The 21,284-nt window shown below is 33.8% G+C and overlaps 4 protein-coding genes across 4 annotated transcripts; 2 read left to right on the top strand and 2 right to left on the bottom strand.

Moving 5' to 3' along the window:
- The first annotated feature begins 8,646 nt into the window (after nt 1–8,646).
- On the top strand, nt 8,647–12,060 carry LOC9322308. The gene is made up of 4 exons (XM_021032198.1): nt 8,647–10,492; nt 10,575–10,789; nt 10,868–11,091; nt 11,167–12,060. The coding sequence occupies exons 1-4, from the start codon at nt 9,208–9,210 to the stop codon at nt 11,888–11,890; spliced, it is 2,448 nt and encodes an 815-aa protein (XP_020887857.1). The 5' UTR covers nt 8,647–9,207; the 3' UTR covers nt 11,891–12,060.
- An 80-nt stretch (nt 12,061–12,140) lies between these two features.
- LOC9320244 (mitochondrial outer membrane import complex protein METAXIN) lies at nt 12,141–13,989 on the bottom strand. The gene is made up of 6 exons (XM_021032199.1): nt 13,769–13,989; nt 13,175–13,509; nt 13,018–13,094; nt 12,870–12,930; nt 12,623–12,767; nt 12,141–12,492 (listed from the first exon to the last, which is right to left on the bottom strand). Exons 1-6 carry the CDS (start codon nt 13,926–13,928, stop codon nt 12,323–12,325), a joined length of 948 nt encoding a protein of 315 aa, XP_020887858.1. The 5' UTR covers nt 13,929–13,989; the 3' UTR covers nt 12,141–12,322.
- A 1,135-nt stretch (nt 13,990–15,124) lies between these two features.
- LOC9322309 (spermidine hydroxycinnamoyl transferase) lies at nt 15,125–16,924 on the top strand. The gene is made up of 2 exons (XM_002884132.2): nt 15,125–16,129; nt 16,397–16,924. The coding sequence occupies exons 1-2, from the start codon at nt 15,166–15,168 to the stop codon at nt 16,786–16,788; spliced, it is 1,356 nt and encodes a 451-aa protein (XP_002884178.1). The 5' UTR covers nt 15,125–15,165; the 3' UTR covers nt 16,789–16,924.
- Nucleotides 16,925–17,277: 353 nt separating this feature from the next.
- Nucleotides 17,278–19,807, bottom strand: LOC9320245 (GDSL esterase/lipase At2g19060). Its single transcript, XM_002886197.2, has 5 exons — nt 19,537–19,807; nt 18,938–19,062; nt 18,352–18,576; nt 17,948–18,194; nt 17,278–17,575 (listed from the first exon to the last, which is right to left on the bottom strand). The coding sequence occupies exons 1-5, from the start codon at nt 19,775–19,777 to the stop codon at nt 17,370–17,372; spliced, it is 1,044 nt and encodes a 347-aa protein (XP_002886243.1). The 5' UTR covers nt 19,778–19,807; the 3' UTR covers nt 17,278–17,369.
- Between the last annotated feature and the right edge of the window lie 1,477 nt (nt 19,808–21,284).

Genomic DNA, 21,284 nt, shown 5'->3' on the forward strand with positions numbered 1-21,284 from the left:
TCTCGGATTCGATCTATAGCGAAAACATTTAATTCTAATCTTCTAGACCTTTTTTTTTTTTGAACTCAACTCTCGATCAATTCTAATTTTAATGGATAAAAAGAGAGAAACATATATAGAGATCGAGAACATGGAACATAGTGAAGATGAAGAGTTTACGAGTTTATGTTCTCGGTTTGAGAAACCCTACATCTTGGTCATGCTAATTCTAGCAATCTAAAAATTTGTAAAACATAGAGAAGATGAGATTAAGCTGAAAAAACAAAGAAAAAAACAACTACCATGTTAAATTGTTACAAAAACTTTATAGATAATTTTATCAACCAACACAATGTTATATAAAACAAATTATTTTGGTATTCGAATTGTTAGAAAAAAATTAAAATTTACTATTTATTATAATTATACCGCATTTCTTATAGTCACTATACAACTTTTGTTATATTAATCTAACTCATACCATTTTTTCACATAATCTGTTTATCCTACACAAATTATATTTGTTTTGCTTGATATGTTCGATCTAGCATTACTCAATCAGCGACCACAATACAAAGCTGTATTTTTTTAAGGATTTAAAAATACAATGAGTGGCGTGTATATTAATCATGTAATTGGTTAACGTCTTGTGTTTTTTTTAACAGCAATATAATAAGTTTTAAAATTTATTAAAATAATGGGGTTTAAAAAAAATGGACTTCTCTATCTAAAAACAATTTAAGTGACCATAGTCTAACATAAATACCAATAGCCCAATGGCCCATACAAATTTTGTACACGAGGGTAAGGTCCTAAATTCTAATGGAGGATATTGTATTATAAACTATGGCCCCGAATGTTTTATAGTTTTTTTAATTTGTTTTTAGTTTCTGGTTTTTGGATTTTGGTTTTTGTGTTTTTTTTTTTTTTTTTTTTGTAGTTTTTTATTTTTGGTTTAGATTTTAGTTTTTGCAAAATCTTGAATAGTAATTTTTTTAGTTTTAAATTTTCTTACATAATATTAATTTTTAAACATATTTAAGTTATCTATTTTATTTTTTATTTTTTATTTTGTGTTTAAAAATTACTAAAATAATGATAATAAAAATTAAAAAAGATGCAGAGAAAATTAAACATAGGTGGATTGCATATAATAGGGTTTTAGTTTTCGATGAAAACCCATAGAATAAGGTTTTAGTTTTGAATGAATCGGTAAATGCTGAAAATAGCATATTTAAAATAATAATAAAATAATTGAGAAAAAAATGAGACGTAAATTGTTAGAAAACCCCACAAAATTGGGTTTTTTGATTCTGGAAAGAAATAAGCAAAATCTCTTAAGATCTGGTTTCCCTATTTTTAGGAAATCTACTTCTTGTAGAATCGTGACCGGGTAATTATTTCGTTTTTGCAAAGTCAAAATTCAAAAACTGCAGCCATTCAAGGCCTACATAGAACTGGAAATGTGGAATTACTAAAGAGATCTTATTGCCATTTGTGGAAATTTGGACTTAAAGATCATTTTTGTGCGAACCAAGTGGATCACTTCATCAATACTTGGAAGATTTTGATTCCACCATTGATCAGAGTACAATAGTCAGAATGGAAAAAAATCTCAAATTAGACCTATGAAAAAGTAATCTTTGTTATAGATTTGAATTTGGCATCTCGAATGTTAGCATTAAGCTTTTTCATGGTATATTTAACTGGTAACCTTGAGACAGGGCCGATCCTAAGCTTTTAGAGGCCTAAAGCACAATTAAAAATGTGATATTCTTATACTTTAAATACTATGAACAAAAATATCATATTCTAGTATTAGAAATAATATAATTTTTTTTATTAAATATATCAATGTTTTTCATTAAATATTTTGATAAAATAAAATAATCTATGAAAATTAATCCATCTAATTTTTTTTGCAACAAATCCGTTGAATTCTCTTTTTTTAATTTCACTTATTAGTTGTTAGTTTGGTTTCGGAAAAAAAAAAACACTTGATAGTTACAAAATTAGATGAGAAAGTACAAAAAAAAAAGATAAGGAAAAAAAACAATTAAAGTGGATGGGAAGGTTCGAACCTAGGAAGTTGGAACTTAAAATGGGCAGTCTTACCACTAGATGAAATTGATAATTTTAACAATGTGGCCCTTCAAATTTTAATTATATGTTGTGACCTAAAGCAGATAATTTTAACCTGCTTTATGGACAGGCCGGGCCTGCCTTGAGATGTCAAAATCCCAAAAATTGTAAAACCCAAAGTCTCGGTAGTTTTTCCTTTCATCTCAAATTTTGGATGGAGAGGCTTTCCAAACCGATAGAAAGCTTCATCAATGGCTTCATCATATCTTTTCTTTTATATTTACCCTGAAGAATATATCCCTTGATTCAAACTTTGCTTCGTTGTGCCCGCGGTGAGACATGCTTTAGACTGCGGATGAGAGCTTTTCTCCGGCATCTCAATGCATTTTTATTGTTTTTAATTGTTTATTACATCATAACTATATGTTAGTTAACTTTACTTAACAAAAAATGTTATTTTATCATTCAAGCAAATTCTTATTTCATGTAATATTTAGATAACAAAGAGTTTATAAATAACTCGAGAACGAATACTTTTATTTTTACCCACACTACTAAAATGATAATTATCTCTAAAAATCTTAACGAAAAGGCAAACAAAGTTAACCAACACTATAAGTCTATAATAAAGTCTAAAAATTGATATTGTAAGAAAATATATTTAGTGCGGGTGAACAATAAAATACACACACGTATATAGTACTAGTCAGTGTTCTAATATTTGCTAGGCGGTAATCGGACGGTGGATCACCGTATAGCGTCTAACTGTATATGTGGCTGTATATACGGGATATATACGGTAAATATATATAATAATCATATAAAAAATATTTGAGTGAAAATGCTATAAAAAATAAAATAATTGTCAGAAAACATAAATAGAGTCTCACGTTAAACTCCAACTCTCAAGAAAATGAAAACATAATCACAACCGTATTTATATAAGCGACACATTATAAATGGCCGTACTGATCCGTATAGCGCCGTATTGAGCCGTATATACCGTATAAAGGCCGTATTGAGCCGTATATACCGTATAATGGCCGTATTGAGTCGTATAGCGGTCGTATTGAGCTGTATAAGCGGTCGTATTTAGCCCAATCTGTATAAGCGGTCGTATTTAGCCCAACCATATTTGTTAATTGCGTAGCTTAAAAATAGTATAGTAATCTGCCGTATAGCGTATAGCTACCGTATATACGGTCGTCTATAACGTATTTTAGAACACTAGTACTAGTACATGGGCAAAAGAACATTAGATTGAATTTGAATAGAAATCATATATATAAAAGTTGGCTAACTCTCTCCATATGAGTGACACATCAGCACTTAAGAGAGTGTCACATGTCCAAATAGAATTTAAAGATGAAAGCCGGTGTTTTCACGTCCGATCCGAACCGTCCGGTCCGATCGGTTAATGCGTGACCCGGACACTTCTCCGGTTTAGGTTTAGGATTAACATCCGCCAATTTTAAAACCGAAAAACCCCATAAAAACACGCTATTAACCCGCTATCCGGTGAACTGGTTGACCGGCCGAGCATGGGTTAACAAAATTCATTTGATATTGTTTTTTTTGAAAATGCTATAAAAAATAAAATAATTGTCAAAAAACATAAATGGAGTCTCACGTTAAACTCCAACTCTCAAGAAAATGAAAACATAATCACAACCGTATTTATATAAGCGACACATTATAAATGGCCGTACTGATCCGTATAGCGCCGTATTGAGCCGTATATACCGTATAATGGCCGTATTGAGTCGTATAGCGGCCGTATTGAGCTGTATAAGCGGTCGTATTTAGCCCAACCATATTTGTTAATTGCGTAGCTTAAAAACAGTATAGTAATCTGCCGTATAGCGTATAGCTACCGTATATACGGTCGCCTATAACGTATTTTAGAACACTAGTACTAGTACATGGGCAAAAGAACATTAGATTGAATTTGAATAGAAATCATATATATAAAAGTTGGCTAACTCTCTCCATATGAGTGACACGTCAGCACTTAAGAGAGTGCCACATGTCCAAATAGAATTTAAAGATGAAAGCCGGTGTTTTCACGTCCGGTCCGATCGGTTAATGCGTGACCCGGATACTTCTCCGGTCTAGGTTTAGGATTAACATCCGCCAATTTTAAAACCGGAAAACCCCATAAAAACACGCTATTAACCCGCTATCCGGTGAACTGGTTGAACCGGCCGAGCATGGGTTAACAAAATTCATTTGATATTGTTTTTTTTGGAATAAATATAAAGTTTTAGTCTTTTAGTGTATTCACTATTTAATTATTTTAAGAACGTTTTTAATTCTTTGGATCTTCTCAAACGGTTTTTGTTGGATTTAAAAATTTAAATCACTCTATTATTATTGTTAGACTTTATATTTTGTTAAACATGGTATGATTAATTTTATTCTTATATTTATAAAACTATATAATCTCTAGAAATATTAAATACATTAACTAAGTTTGAATCAATTGACCCGTGGTCGAACCCGGTTGACCCAATGACTCTGTGAGTCAGAAGGTAGTCCGGTTCACCGTCCGGATCGGGTTTAAAAATATAAAGTCAGTTTTACCTTCCATTAATCAATAATCAATACACTTTTAGCACTTAGATTTCATATTATCATGACCCTTAAATTTCTACTCTATCATTTTAAAACATCGACTCTTCATAAGCCATCATTCTCAAAGCTAAATCAGTTTTTATACTCCATCACCAAATAGTTAAAGGTAAGTTTATGAAGGAGTTTGTAAGGTTATTATAAACGTTTATATCTACATTGTTTTACTAACATTAATATTTTTCTACCACTTACCTGAGCAAAATGCACAAGGAAAAAAGGAAAACATGAATAGAATAAGCACACAACGTCATTCATTTTTGTTCTTACAACTTTTTATCCATATAAAATACAAAATTGTGTGTATGTTTGTTGTAGTTAAATTGAATAAAGTGATTGATTGTAGGTTCTATGTGGCAAATAGTAGTTTCATGAATTGGCTTGCATACATGAAGCTGAGTTCTTGGGTTTAGAGACAAAGTTAGCAGAAGGTTTAATAGAAACACAACCCATGAACAATATTATTCTTCTTTCTGGTTATAGATGAAGTTCAAATTATTTTGGTGAAAGAGAAAACTCGTGATGTTGATTTACCTCAAACTAAAGCGCACAAGTAAAAAAACAAATCTTTCGACGAATGGCAATATTGACAATATGATGATAAGCACATATCTCACATTGATGACCTTTTATTTATTTTCAATTCTCTTAATACTCTCACAAACTTAAGAACTCTATTTTCATCTATAATTCAGACTTGTGAATTTTACAAAATTTATTAATTATACAATATAATATTTAATAGTTTCATACTTTCATATGAAAATAATATTAAAAATCTACAAATTTGTAGAATGAATGAAAAAGAAAAAATAATACTATAAACCATCATAGCTAAACATAAGCCCGTGCGTAGCGTGGAACTCACCTAGTTGTCATAATAAGGAAACCTCTTTCGTGTTTAGAAAAGTGGTGGTATACTTATTTATATGGCTATTGATAATTCTCTATTTATATTCGTTCTACCACCTGATACATTAAAATAATAGTTCCTGAATCTGTGGAACTTTTGCTCAGAATAGTAACTTACTATTTTCAGTTTTCTCCACCCTTTTGTCATTATTGAAAACATTTCATTTTCGGACTTCGATCACTACAAGAATTCATCTCTCTTTACATCATTTCTAATGGATTTCTTTCCATAAAACCCTTTTATCCATGAACTTAATTCTTTATTTTGAAGATTTTATTTAGCGAAGGCAGAAATTAGTTTAATATTTGATTTAAGATTAGATTTAGTTAATTATTAGACAAATCATTTTTACAATATGGGATTTATTTCATAGTTGATTTTAGTAGAATTGTTAAATGTAAGCATCTAACCAATAGATTTCTAAAAGCTTAGGTGGGCTGGGATCTGTTGATCGGTCTAAACTTTTAAGTTTATTGTATAAAATGATACACGAATATGAAGTAAAATATTGTTGGATAAGTTATCGTGATGCATTAGAATAAACATAAATATGATAATGGACGCCTATTGTGTGCCAACATATAATATTTTTGAGAAACCATATTTTTGGAGCCTAAAAAAGGGCAAAATCTATAAATTATTCAAAAAAGGTCAAAATCCATAAATGCCATTATAAAAAAGGGCAAAATCCGTAATTAATTATAGTTGATTTTAGTAGAATTGTTAAATGTAAGCATCTAACCAATAGATTTCTAAAAGCTTAGGTGGGCTGGGATCTGTTGATCGGTCTAAACTTTTATGTTTATTGTATAAAATGATACACGAATATGAAGTAAAATATTGTTGGATAAGTTATCGTGATGCATTAGAATAAACATAAATATGATAATGGACGCCTATTGTGTGCCAACATATAATATTTTTGAGAAAAGTTGCTAAAGTGGTATGAAAGTGCAATGCAAGAACTAAATTACCAATGAGGTACTGGTCAAGCTTAATTGTATACTTAACTCGTTAAATATTATCATAATCATATCTTTACAAAAGAAGACCATATCGTTGTACGATCAAGAATATATATAAGATATTTCTCGCCTCTGAGTGATATGATAGAATTGATGCAAAGTAACAAAGTAACAACCATATCTATATACACAACATACATGTAGAACAAATCCGAATAAGTGCATCATCATATTGCCCTTTGGAATTAAGAAAATGGGGTCAAAGACAAGAGACAATTGTCTTATAATGATAGGTACACAGTGAAAAACACGATTAGATTATATGATACCACTTCACTCAAACTATATATATGTTGTATCCAATCCAAACCGATTTGGGTTTGCAATTTGTATAACATTTTTTTCCAGATAAGAAAAAAAACTTGCATTGAATCACATACCATGAAACCAGAAACATGTCAAAATTGAACAAAACTCCTAGTACGTAGCCTATAACTCCTATGGTTGGTTTAAGCTTTTAAATTAGTCAAACATGTGGTGTGGCATTGTCACTGAATTTAAATTAAATTTAGTAGTCCTGGGCAAATAAACCGAACCGAATGTACCGAACCGAAATCGAAGAAAAAAAAACCGAACCGAACCGAACCAAAAATTTGAAAATAACCGAATGGATGCTAAATTCTCTAACCGAAATAACCGTAACCAAATCGGTACCGAACCAAAATATTTCGGGTAACCGAAATACCCGAAATACAATTATATTTTCAAAATAGTTAGTTATTTATAAACCAAATAATCAAAAATACTTGAAAAATATATATAAATAGTAAAAATACTCGAAAATAACCGAAATATATCCAAAAATATCCGAAAATATCCGAAAATACTCAAAAATAACTGAAATATCCGAAAATATCCTAAGCAAAATAACCGAATGGATACTAAATTTTAAAACCGAAAAAACCGGAACCGAACCGAAACCGAACCGAAATTTCAAAATAACCGAATGGATACTAAATTTTGAAACCGAAAGAACCGAAACCGAATGGACCCAACCGGTTAACGGAAAGCCCATGCCTAAAATTTAGGATAATAATGTCCACTGGGCTAGATATGACTCTAAATGCCTGGCCCAGTAAAACAGATTGGGCCAAAATTCTAGTTCTTAAAGTTGATGGCAGCTTCGTAATTATGTAAAATACCCAAGGACTAAAAAAGAAGTATCAGGTATCGAGGCATTTGATGATAGTATCTTTTAAGAATGTGGGTCCAGATCGTGTCTTTTACTTTACAGGCCGGTCCTTTCTTTTTGTTGCTTTTCCTAAATTTTTCCAACGTATTTTCCCACTGGTGATGCTTATGTATTTACGAAATCACCCATGCTTACGAATGATTTCATTTTACACAAAACAATCCACCATGCAAATAAAACAATCCACCATGCAAGTAAAATTTGTCCTCGAATGAAATTATCAAGCAAAAGTAATTCAAATTTGCTTTTGTAAATATTGAATTTCTGTTAAATTTTATCACTATCATAGTAGAATGACAAAAAAAAAAGAAAAAAGATATTACCACTCCACAAAAATAAATAGATCAGTAAAACTAAAAAAATAAAACTTATGTAGTTTATCAGTTACCAAATAAATCATTATTAAAAAAATGTATATCAGTATATAATTTAGTAGTTTACACTGATCGCATCGTTGTTTCTTTTCATGTTATTATAAGATTGAAATTAATATCAGTATAACAACTGAGGTATGAAAATAAATGAAATGTTAACAATAACATCAATAGATTATGCCATAACATCATAAAGTACAAGAAAAAGACAAGAAATATTTGAGAATGGCAAAATCGAAAATAAACATGAAAAGCGAGGATAGAAACAAAATAAGCAAGTCGTATTCCGTGTCCCGTCTTTCTCTTAGCCAATATATATTCTTCGTAGCTTTATTAAATTTAGGTTAACCATTTTCCATTCACTTTATTTATTTATTAATTAATCATTTCTTTTAATTTCGACCAAAAACAAAAACAAAATTTATTTCTTTTAATGTTGGTTCTGTCTTCTTCTTCAACTTCTTGATTGTGAGTCTTGACTTCACTATTTCTTTCATTCTCTCTCCTTCAAAATCCGACAATAATTTTGACCGTTGTTTTCTCCAACGTCTCTCTCTCTCTCTACTGTGTATCCTCACGCTCCTCCAGTCCCTTTTGACTCATTATTAGGTTTTTTTTCTTCTTCTTTGCCTTCTCTCTCTCTCTTTCTTCAATAACTTCTTTTCTGGGTTTGCTCATCACTTTTGGCATTTTCACTAGACCAAATCCAAGATCTTACACAATTTCTCATCTGAGTTTCTGTCATTCTGAGTAAAAATCTCACCTTTTTCATAGTAAACCAGCAAAATCTCTTCATGGGTTTTAGATTTTACACTCATTCTTGAAGAGGGTTTAAGGATTAAAGAGCTTTGTCTTGTAAACTAAGCAAAGAATCTTCTTAATGTCTTTTTCTCAGTTAATGTAAGTTAAGACATAGTTATGTCTTTAGTTTGTTCTGTTCTCACTTGGTTCATAGCTTTTGTATGAGTCTTGAGCTCTGGATTTGAGCTCAAAAGAGAAGAGTAGAGAGAAATGGGATGTTCTCATTCGAAGTTAGATGATGAAGAAGCAGTTCAGATCTGTAAAGACAGGAAACGTTTCATCAAACAAGCTATAGAACATAGAACTAAGTTTGCTTCTGGTCACATTGCTTATATTCACTCTCTTAGAAATGTCTCTGATGCTCTCCATGACTTTATTATCCAAGGAGACAACAACAATGAGTTTGTTCTTCCGATGAGTCAAGACTCATTCGTCACTCCTGTTAAGAGAATACCACCAAGCCGCCGCAACCGCAGCAGCCGTAGTAGTAATAGCGGTGAGTTCATCTCGATTTCGCCTTCTTCGATTCCTCCGAAAATGATTCAGAGTAGGCCAAGATCGAATGTGAAAGCGAATTACTTGATGGCTAATAGAAGTAGACCGGTTAGAGTAGAACAGAGATCTCCTGAAACGTTTAGAGTCGAGACATTTTCACCACCTAGTAACCAATATGGTGAAGCAGATGGTTTCTTTGGAATGAATATGAATATGAATATGAATACTTCTGCGTCTACTTCATCTTCGTTTTGGAATCCGTTGAGTTCTCCTGAGCAAAGGTTAAGTAGTCATAACATTCCTCCTCCTTCACCGCAGAATTCGCAGTGGGATTTCTTTTGGAATCCGTTTTCGTCATTGGAATATTATGGATATAATAGTTATGATAGAGGAAGTGTTGATAATAGGAGTGGTATAGATGATGAGATTAGAGGGTTGAGACGTGTTAGAGAGGAAGAAGGGATTCCGGATTTGGAAGAAGATGATGAACCTAATGAACCTGAACCTGTGAATGTGCGGTTTCAGAATCATAATCCGAATCCGAAAGCAACGGAAGAGAGTAGAGGTAAAGTTGATAAGAGTTGTTGCAATGAGGAAGTTAAAGTTGAAGATGTTGATGAGGACGAGGATGAGGACGAGGATGAAGATGAGGATGATGAGTTTACGGATAGCGGGTGTGAATCTGAGAATGAGGGAGATGAGAAATGCGTTGCTCCAACGCAAGAACAGCGAAAAGCTGAGGTATCTAGAGGAGGAGAAACTACAGGGAATGTTGTTGGAGTAGGTAAGGTTCAAGAGATGAAGAATGTTGTTGGTGTTAGAGATGATGCAAAGACGACAGGTTTCACGGTATATGTGAACCGGAGACCAACTAGCATGGCTGAAGTAATCAAAGATCTTGAAGATCAGTTCACAACCATTTGTGATGCGGCTAAGGAAGTTTCAGGGCTATTGGAAGCTAGTAGAGCTCAATACACTTCATCCTCCAATGACCATAGTGGTAAGTTTATGAAAAATGTTGCAATATTTTTCTGTTTTATGACTTGACTTATATATGAAGTCCTATTTTATGTGTTTTGTAGCCAGGAAAATGCTGAATCCAGTAGCGTTGTTCCGCTCGGGTTCATCAAGATCTTCCTCGTCAAGATTCTTGATCACTTCTTCTGGTGGTTCGAGAGAGAGCGGGTCTGAAAGCAGAAGCGATGTTTCAGATGAATCTTGCATGATTTCTGGTAGCCACCAAACAACATTGGACAGACTTTTCGCGTGGGAGAAGAAACTCTACGATGAAGTTAGGGTAAGTAACAAGAGATATAAGCAACTAGTGACTACCGTAATCTCAATTATATTAATCTCTGTTGTGTTGTTGTAACAGTCTGGAGAACGTGTTCGAAGAGCATATGAGAAGAAATGCATGCAGCTGAGGAATCAGGACGTGAAAGGAGATGATCCGCTTGCGGTTGATAAAACGAGGGCTACAATCAGAGATCTAGACACACAGATCAAGGTGTCAATACACTCGATTGAATCCATCTCCAAAAGAATCGAGACTCTTCGTGACCAAGAACTATTGCCTCAGCTTCTTGAGCTCGTTGAAGGGTAACACAAACAACTTCTTCTTCTTCAGTTTCTCTTAACACTAAGATTGACAAATGGTAATTATGATCATAACAGATTAACAAGGATGTGGAAAGTGATGGCAGAAAGTCACCAGATACAGAAACGAACACTAGACGAAGCCAAACTGTTACTTGCAGGGACACCAGTTTCAAAACGTCACAAGAAGAGACAACCTCCAATATTGCCAGAGGCTATTAACTCTCAAAGATTAGCTCAATCTGCTTTGAATCTTGAAGCTCAGCTTCGAAACTGGAGAGCCTGTTTTGAATTCTGGATCACCTCTCAGAGATCCTATATGAAAGCATTATCTGGTTGGCTTCTCAGATGTTTCAGATGTGATCCTGACCCCGAGAAAGTTAGATTATCCTCATGTCCTCACCCGATATACCGAGTCTGCATTCAATGGGCAAGGTTGCTTAACAGCTTGAACGAGAAACCGGTTTTGGACAAACTTGAGTTCTTTGCCTCAGGGATGGGTTCAATATATGCAAGGCAAGTTAGAGAAGATCCAAATTGGAGTGGAAGCGGGTCAAGGAGATATTCCGGGTCAGAAAGCATGGACCTTGTGGTGGCTGATAAGCTAGAAGAAGATGTTGTGATGACTGCTGAGAAACTTGCAGAGGTTGCTGTGAAGGTTCTCTGCCATGGAATGTCTGTTGCAGTGAGTTCACTCGCTGAGTTTTCCATCAACTCGGCCGATGAACACTCAAAGCTTGTTAACCAACCAGCGGACGATACGTCGGAGCAGCAGCCCGCGGATGTAAATTTCAATTCCTAGTACTTGTTATTAAATTTATTTGGTTTTAGAGAGTTTAGAATTAGGTAGGTTTTTGGCATCATCTTTTGCTATCAGAAGATAGTTTCTTAGATGGATGAGATTTGTATTATTAGTAAGACAAATAGAGTTAGTTCAGTTGATTTTGAGGATGTATCAAGAGTCTTCTAATTTTGGGTTCTGGTCTACCACATTTCGGTATTTTATCCGGTGAACCGGTTCCCTTAATGTGGCTACCTGCTAGTACATTGTCTTAAAAACCAATGAAATTTATATAAAAGCCAATAGAATCTCCTTCAGAACAAAAACGACTAATCTCACATCTGTAATCCGCTCCATAACCAAGAGTTCAAGAAAAAAAGCGTAGAGATTATTCTTAGTCTAAGAAGTGTTTGCCTGAGAGTTACCGGTCCATTTAATAAGAGAAGCTTCAGTTTAGTCATCTTCATCTTCATACTCCAGTTCCTCAGAACTACCTCCTCCCATTACTGATACGTAAACGACGACGGCTAGAAACTGAGCAGCTAGAAAGAATCTTGCTCTTTTCTTAAATTTTTTCTCCTCTTCGGTCTTTTCCACCTTTGGTTTGCCCTTTGGCTTCGAACCTGAACAACAGATGAAATTCATTACTTCACAGGCTTAAACATATCCAATTAATGTTGCATATATGACCGATATATAATATGACATATGAAGAGTACATGATATGGACGTTGAAGGTAGGATGTGTCTTACTCTTTCTTGGAAATGAGGAAGGGAATGAGTGAAGTGGAGGTGAAGGAGATGAAGAAGAAGCTTCAAGGAACTCTGACTTAAGTTTCTCAGCATATCTCACAAGATTACTATGTTCCAGGAGTTTGCACCGAAGCACAGATGTTACCTGACATCACGAAAACTACTTCATCTAAATAGTTCCAAGGCTGGATTCTACCAGATAAACCAATAACTGAAAAGTGTATAGGAGAAATCTAAAGCTGCTCACCGGTAATGCTTGGATAATAAAAAGCATGTGCGAGAGTAAGAAAGCATCCAAACTCGATGGCCTGTGGGAAGAGAATAAGAGAAACATTGTCAATCTTTTATAAAAGGCTAAAGAGAAAGAATCCAGTTCATCAATGTGATTGCAATACCTGTCTTCAAAGAGAAACTTCTGCTCGCCTAACCTAGTCGACAAGGCTTCATATGCCTCACTTGCTCTCTTGTATATCTGTTCATTTTTAAGACTAAGAACTTTAGTAACTAGTTCAAATGTTCAAAAATATAAACCACAACTTAAGCAAAGCCGACCTGTTTTTCTCTTTGCTCTGCGTTTTCTTTGGTGATTCCTAAACGGTTCTTGGCCAAGTATGTCTGCTTATAAAACAGAACCTTGCTGATCACCCAAGGAAGATCTGAATAGTAGATTTTCGTAGTAGATATCCCCTCGGTACCAACCCATATCTCATAGGTAAGCGCTTCTTCCAGCCAAGAAACAATAAGAGCCTTCAACGACAAATAATCCGGAAGAGACTGAAGCTGAGAGTCCAGATTAACAATCCCATCTTTCTTCAGTTTTTCAATGACTCCTCCATCTTCATTGTTATATGCAACATATGTTCCACTTTCAAAGTACGGCAGTTCATCTACATAACACCACCAAAACAAAAACAAATGATAACATGATCAATACTCAAATAAACAAAACTTCAATTATCTAATGCAAAAAATCTGTATATCAGTGAACAAAGGATACCTAAAAACCTAATTTAAGCTCTGATTAACCGACGAGGCAAGAGCTTCGAATCTCAATCCTCAAGCTAATAGAATTAACAATGAGCAATTCCAGCACATACACATCACGCAACCAAAACCTTAATCTAAAAACCAAACTACGAAGCGAACCTGAATCAGGGAAGGTTGAATTGAACGCAAGTTCAAAAGGAAGCTGGGCTAGTTTGAGGTATATGTAAGCAGGAAGACAATTAGGGCAAGCTGTTGGGAGATCGAAGGAAGGTTTCCTTGCCACCAAAGTATAAACCTCCGTCTCTTGATCGCCTTCCATTACCGTTTGTGTGTGAGAGAGCTCGGGTCTAAAGAAGAAGAAGAAGAAGAATAATTCTCAAGTAAGAGAAGATCCAGTCGGGTCCGGGTTTTGGTCCGGGTTTAGTCGGTCGGGTTTTAACTAGGGTTTATTAATATACCACCAATATTGGGCTTTTAAAGGCCCACGCACTACCCATTAAGGCAAAGCTAGTGACTGCAAGCTACTGGGAGTGTTGTATTAATTTGTAAAAACTAAAAATAAACATATTAGTTTTTTTTTATAAATGAATATAGTTTAGAATTTTTACTTTGGTATTACTGGCTTAGATTTACACTATATTCATTTATGAAAAAACATAGAACACATTTCCTAATTTTGATATGAATTTTAGGTTTACATGTTCATACCTCATTTATTTTTTTGTTAAAATATGTTCATACCCCTTGTTCTAAAAATCCCCGCCTAGACCCGATTACTCCCCGCTTAATCGCTAGGCCCACCCTATCCGCCTCGATTAATGACTAATCCTCTAAAGAAATCAGTCACCCGATTACTCTCCGCCTAATCCGATTACTTCCCGCCTAATCCGATTATTCTCCGCCTAATCTTACATACCCCGATTATTTTTAGATTGCTAGTATAAAAAAACTTTTAATTTTTGTTATTCAATCATTTGAATTGGGACTTTGTAATGTTTTACAATAACTTATGTTCAAATTTTAATAAAAATCATAAATTTGTAATAAAAATCATAAAAATTTGTCTCAAAAATACATTTTTATGTATTTACTGCAATTTTGAAAATAATATTGGATTGATATGTTTTAAGAATATTAAAATAACCCTAATACTAATCCCCGATTAATCCTCGATTTTAATCCGATTTTCCGATTAATCGCTAGGCCCATGCCGAGCGCCCGACTAGCGCCTAGCGATTTTTCAAACAAGGTTCATACCTCATGATATATGAATTTTTTTTTTTTTTTTTCATGGGATATTATATATTTGTCGATAATGTGAACAAAATAGAGAAAAAGGACAATACGCATGATCATATAACCAACAAAACTAAACCTTATTATCACTTCCACTAATTGAGCTGCTTACAAGGTAACAAACTTAACCACGAGAAAAACATTTTTGACCAACTGCTACAAATTAAAATACGATTAATCCATATGATTCAATATACTATATAAACATTACTTTAGCACGAACTTCAAAAAGAGAAGAGAAAAGAAAGGGTGTTTGTGTTATGGCTCCCATAATTTTTAGAAAATCTTACACTATAGTACCGGCCGAACCAACGTGGACCGGTCGGTTTCCACTAGCCGAGTGGGATCAAGTTGGTACAATAACTCACATTCCCACCCTTTATTTCTATGATAAGCCATCTGAATCTTTCCAAGGCAATGTAGTCGAAACCCTAAAAGAGTCGTTGAGCCGTGTGCTAGTCCATTTTTACCCCATGGCTGGCCGTCTCAGATGGCTCCCTCGGGGGCGATTCGAGCTCAATTGTAACGCCGAGGGAGTGGAATTCATCGAAGCGGAATCCGAAGGAAAGCTTTCGGATTTCAAAGATTTCTCTCCTACGCCGGAATTCGAGAATCTTATGCCGCAAGTAAACTATAAAAACCCTATCGAAACGATTCCTCTATTTTTAGCTCAGCTTACCAAATTCAAATGCGGTGGATTAAGCCTTAGCGTCAACGTTTCCCACGCGATCGTCGATGGCCAAAGCGCGCTTCACTTAATATCGGAATGGGGAAGACTAGCGCGCGGTGAACCTTTAGAAACCGTTCCATTTCTAGACCGGAAAATCCTCTGGGCTGGTGAACCTCTCCCACCGTTTGAGTCGCCGCCAAAGTTCGATCACAAAGAGTTTGATCAGCCACCGTTTTTGATCGGAGAAACGGACAATGTAGAAGAGAGAAAGAAGAAGACGATTGTTGTCATGCTAAAACTGAGCAAATCTCAGCTGGAGAAGCTAAGAAGTAAAGCGAACGCAAGCAAATACGCTGACCCAGCGAAAGGGTTTACACGGTACGAGACCGTCACGGGACACGTGTGGAGGTGCGCGTGTAAAGCACGTGGCCATTCTCCGGAGCAACCCACGGCTCTAGGAATCTGTATAGATACTCGTAGTCGGATGCAGCCACCTCTGCCCCGTGGCTACTTCGGCAATGCTACTCTTGACGTGGTCGCAGCAAGCACCTCAGGTACGTTTTTTTTTCTATTACTATTCATAGAAATTTGTTTTGTTTTGTGAATTTGAGAATAAAAATAAAAATTGAATTACACTTTTAAAATTTTTTAATTTAATCTCCTAAATAAAATTTATGTTTTGTTCATTACTTTGAAATTCCAACTTCAGTAATTAGTTATATTTGAGAATTTATCCTAAATAGCTGAGATTGTGTTTACATGCATTACCTAGTATGTATTGATTTTTTGAGTTAATTTCGATAATGTTGTTATGCGTATAGGCGAACTGATATCGAATGAATTGGGTTTCGCGGCAAGTTTAATCAGTAAAGCCATAAAGAATGTAACAAACGAATACGTGATGATTGGGATAGAGTATCTTAAGAACCAAGAAGATCTGAAGAAGTTTCAAGACCTACATGCCTTGGGAAGCGCGGAAGGTCCATTCTATGGAAACCCTAATCTTGGATTGGTTAGCTGGTTAACTTTGCCAATGTATGGCCTTGATTTCGGATGGGGCAAGGAGTTCTACACGGGACCAGGCACGCATGATTTCGACGGCGACTCGCTGATCTTGCCGGATCAAAACGAAGATGGCTCGGTGATTCTTGCTACGTGTCTACAGGTGGCTCACATGGAGGCCTTCAAGAAACACTTTTATGACGATATCTAGGCTTGTCTCTTTTTATATACATGACGTATACAAATATTTATGCATTTTCATTTGAATTCTACTTATATTGTTGTGATTATTGAATTGTAATAACAAATTCACACATAAACTATATATATTATTGTTTTTACTATAATAAAATTACTACAGAATTAGCATTTAAACAAACAAAAAAAAATTGCTATAGAATTTAGAGATCGTCCTTCTCCATTAGAACATTTGGTATGATCTTGCAATGAAAGTATGGTTGCATTTTGCAACAATTTAGCAATACTAATTTTAAATTATTGCAAGGTATTTGGAAGGATAATGATATCTTTTCAGGCTTTACTAGCAATATTATAGTGTAAAGAACCAAATATCGTCAATTCGCATAAAGGGTGATATGCGATATGAGGCAGCCTACCAATCTTGGATCAAAGCTCGGAGTTAAATCGAAGTTTGTACTTGGAAACGTTTAACTTTCGTTTAGCTTTCTTTTAGCTTATATTTTTTCAGCAATCCGATGCACAAGTTGTAAAAACGTTATATTTTTCTTTTGAATATAATTTAACATTACATTTAAAAAAAATATATATATATTATAGTGTAAGCAGTAAAATACTGTAAGGAGACGTAATGAGTCCGACAAACGCAGCCTCTGCAACAACCTTATTAGCTGCTTCTGTGCTGTGGACATTGTCCCAGTACACGTACTGTCCTCGATTCGGACAAGCCGGTTTATTTGCCGCACAAAGTTCTTGCCCTGATTCTACCGTACAACAACTTTTGTCTGTTACCGTAAACCCTACAAAATTATATGTGATATATTAATGATTTAACTAATTAAGGAACAGAATTTAAAAAAAAAGTTTTTGCAATTATGTTACTATGAAAATTTTTTTTTCTAATTGGTCAAATCTTGAAATTTAATTTGTTACAAAACAAACTACAGTATTTTCTGTTTTTAGTATAAGAAACAAATACACTTTAAAACGTTCTTATCCAAGATATTTATATAAAGTTTTGTGTGCACGTGTGGTTTTTAATAAATAGCTTTTGTAAGTAACAGTCATGATGATAATATTTCACAAAATGTATTATTTTGGAATTTTTCCTATTAGGTCAAAAATGCAGTGAGATTAATATTTGGGACCCTTAATATTTATAGTGTACTTACCTAAAATGAAATACTCAATAGGGTTTTGGCTGCTGAAAAGATCAACGAAGGTGAACTTAGCATCAGCAAAGTTTCTATTGAATTCAAATACGAGAGCTTTGAGGTTCTTGTTGAAAGGTTCGACTGCTTTGTTTACTTCAGCAGCGCAGCCTTTACCTCCACCATGGGAGGCAATCATCCGCGGCGTGCACCCAAGCTTACTCACCCCAAACACCGCCACTTTCCTTGCTCCTAAGACGTACAATGACTAAACACAAAAATGTATCGTTCAACTAAATTAATTAATGTACTTAAAGATATATGATTAGGAGTTTATTTTAGAGAAAAATATCCAATCTACTCCATCATTTCTACCTTCCTATATTAGTTTTTTTCTTAAGATCTTAGCATATACAGTCTTATACCTTCAAATAAGAGCGATAACTTCGAATTAGATAATCAGCATATCCATCGAAACTGAAATTGCCATTGGTAGTGTATGGAGCCGGCATGAAATAGTTGTTGAGATAATCATTGCTTCCAATATTAATTGTATATAGACACTTCTTAAGCTTCTCCGGTGGAACTCCCGCCGTCAAAATCATGTTCCGGTGATTCGTTATTTGCTTTTCAAAACTGATTCTTTCACCCTATATATATTTGTCAAAAAGAATATATCATAATCCATAGGTAATTAATTTAAGTTTTAAATACATGAGTGATTTTAACGTCCCCTGCCAGAAAAGCAAATCAATTAAAGTCAAATGATTAGTTCCCTGGACCACATTATTATTCTTAGTCACCTAAAACATGTAATAGTATAGTTTATAATTTGATTCCTTGTGATTCATGATGTGAGTTTTTTTTTAATAATAATTTGATAAATCACATGATTTATACTTTACCTGGAAAGAAAACTCATCCATTAACGAAATACCAGAAAAAAAAAAATGTAAAAGTATTTTTGTTTTTAGCTCTCGCTCTTAAGTCTTAAGTTGATTCTGTTCTTACTAAATGTTGGCTAGTTTCTTCGAGAAGTCCGGCACCACCAGAAGCGTAGTTTATTCCGGTGTGAGCTTGTTCCGTCGACGCTCTGATGAATGGTGGAATGTCATATTTAAATCCCACTTCTTTAGCTGAAAAAAACACATCGTTGAAAATCATGTTTCAAAATATATATCATAGTTAAAATTAAAAAAATATACATTTTTCATGTTTTGTAGTTTTTTATCGGAACATTCTCATATTTTGGAAAACTTATTCTGCAATATATTTTACGTATGACGAAACCTGGTAAAAAAACTTTATCCATCTAGTAAAATAATATTCCTTATAAGTTATAATTTACTTAGTTCTTATATATACCTAACCTTTTTTACATATATATGTTTACCAATTTTGTTTTTGGATTAATATATTACCAAGTTTTTTTTAATTCCATTGTTCATAATTTGATATTAGCTAAAACAAATAATATCTACATTCGAAACTTTAAGCTAGGCAAATAAAACTTTGTGCTACTTTTCTCTTTAAACATTACTTAGAAATGTATATTAACAATTTCATCCAAAATAATATTGGCAAAGAGATAGACCAAAACTGGGACTAACCAATAAAGTCGGGAATATTACGACCATTGCTGAACCGGCCGGTAGGACCTCTAGCAAAATCAATACCGTAAGGCGAATAGTTGACTTTGGCCAATGTATCCAAGTCATTGTTGTTACCATTGTCGAAGACGGAGTCTCCGAATACGAAATAGCAAGGCACTCGTTGTCCACGAACCGCCTCGGCCATTACAACCGCCGTGGCAAAAGCCCACAACAATGCTTTGAACATTTTCTCGGCCATTTTTGAAAATAATTATTAGAATGATAAAATGGCAACTTTGAAGTATTGAGAAAAGTCTATATATAAGCATACATAGAGCGAGACACGGACAGAATTAAAATATCAGGTATGTTTAATAGTTGATTCTTTTTTAATTTAAAGATCTTTAATATTCAACTTGTATGTGAATCGTTTTTCTGTTGTTTTGGAAATCTCTTTAAAGTCAACTTGTACATGAGTTGTAATGAGAAAATGATAAGTTATCTTAATAGGAAAATCTCGTGGTGGTTTAGAAAAAATATTTAATAATCACTTTTGAATTTGAGTCTGATACGTTATATACTTATATTTGGCTTCATGAAGAACCTTGTGGTGTTTGATTTTATTTAATTGAATAAACGATCACATCTTAACATGAAATAAGATTAGTTTGCAAAGTCGACGCATTGGACATGTTAGTTAATTATTGTAATGACCTCTACAATGAGCTGTAGTTTGTTAAATTTTCTTAAGTTTAAACTGTCGTGAATCCCATAAAACTAGGGATATAGTTACATATAGTCGTCTCTCTATAAGCAAAATTAAAAATAACAAAATATGTATAGCTGGTGTGAACAAATCAACAACCACGATGACATTATATGATTATAATGAAATTACTAGAGGGTATGCAAAATTACTTGTTTTTTTTTTTAACAACGGAAAAAGACATTTTTATTAAAAACATCTAAAGTGTTACAAGCTTAATGTATTTATTCAGCACTAAAACAACTCTTAGTCTGACATCAAAGTTTTCTATTAAGCTAAAAAAAGAATCTAGCTAGAACAACTCTAAATACTTGATTGTTTATTTTTTAACCACCCACAAATATTTGCGACCGGTTGCTAGCGTTTAAAACTTTTACGAAAATGTTTTAATAATGCTCAGAGCCAATCGCTTGTATTTTAAAACGGTTGCGGGTGATCTTGATAGCAAAAAACGTTTTACGTAAACAATTAATTAAAAATATCTATTAACTAATCCTATATATTTCACCTTAATTCTCAATAACTAATCATTCTCTAACATGAATAATCTCAATAACTGTAAAATTTATTTGTTTTTGAATAATTATTTAGTACGTTGTTTATGGTTTTCATTATTAATCATGTTCAATATTTTTATATTTTATCATAATAATTTAAGTTTTGTTGTTTTAATGTCTTTTTATAATTAAATATTATATTTATTTTGGTAATTTTCGGTTTAACCGTTGTCGCATCCGTTGTTCGACTATCATGCATCTGTTTTCACAGCTAAATCAGTTGTTCAAAACGTTTTATAACACAAAATCGTAATCATCCGCTTCCACAAACTTCCGCAAGCGCAAACGCACAGATTACGTTTAAACCAGTCAGACCTTAAATTATAATAATAAGAATTTCTGTTGAACACTATAACTTTTTTTACTCTCTCTTGTCTCGAGGTTGTTAGCGTTAATTTGTAGAAAATTGCTACACAGAGAAGACTTCTACTGTCTTCTACAAG

This window comes from Arabidopsis lyrata, assembly GCF_000004255.2.
Source record: "Arabidopsis lyrata subsp. lyrata unplaced genomic scaffold ARALYscaffold_3, whole genome shotgun sequence".
NCBI classification, from domain to species: domain Eukaryota; kingdom Viridiplantae; phylum Streptophyta; class Magnoliopsida; order Brassicales; family Brassicaceae; genus Arabidopsis; species Arabidopsis lyrata.

What these genes read in the sequence shown, in the direction of transcription:
- LOC9322308 (XM_021032198.1), top strand. Translation starts at nt 9,208, where the DNA reads ATGGGATGTTCTCATTCGAAGTTAGATGATGAAGAAGCAGTTCAGATC. An exon ending in ATCCTCCAATGACCATAGTG is followed by an intron (nt 10,493 to 10,574) that starts GTAAGTTTATGA and finishes TGTGTTTTGTAG; the next exon opens with CCAGGAAAATGCTGAATCCA. An exon ending in CTTCTTGAGCTCGTTGAAGG is followed by an intron (nt 11,092 to 11,166) that starts GTAACACAAACA and finishes TGATCATAACAG; the next exon opens with ATTAACAAGGATGTGGAAAG.
- LOC9320244 (XM_021032199.1), bottom strand. Translation starts at nt 13,928, where the DNA reads ATGGAAGGCGATCAAGAGACGGAGGTTTATACTTTGGTGGCAAGGAAA. An exon ending in TTCAACCTTCCCTGATTCAG is followed by an intron (nt 13,510 to 13,768) that starts GTTCGCTTCGTA and finishes GGTGTTATGTAG; the next exon opens with ATGAACTGCCGTACTTTGAA. An exon ending in TTATTATCCAAGCATTACCG is followed by an intron (nt 12,768 to 12,869) that starts GTGAGCAGCTTT and finishes TCGTGATGTCAG; the next exon opens with GTAACATCTGTGCTTCGGTG.
- LOC9322309 (XM_002884132.2), top strand. Translation starts at nt 15,166, where the DNA reads ATGGCTCCCATAATTTTTAGAAAATCTTACACTATAGTACCGGCCGAA. An exon ending in GGTCGCAGCAAGCACCTCAG is followed by an intron (nt 16,130 to 16,396) that starts GTACGTTTTTTT and finishes TTATGCGTATAG; the next exon opens with GCGAACTGATATCGAATGAA.
- LOC9320245 (XM_002886197.2), bottom strand. Translation starts at nt 19,777, where the DNA reads ATGGCCGAGAAAATGTTCAAAGCATTGTTGTGGGCTTTTGCCACGGCG. An exon ending in TAATATTCCCGACTTTATTG is followed by an intron (nt 19,063 to 19,536) that starts GTTAGTCCCAGT and finishes TGTTTTTTTCAG; the next exon opens with CTAAAGAAGTGGGATTTAAA. An exon ending in AAGAAACTAGCCAACATTTA is followed by an intron (nt 18,577 to 18,937) that starts GTAAGAACAGAA and finishes AAATATATATAG; the next exon opens with GGTGAAAGAATCAGTTTTGA.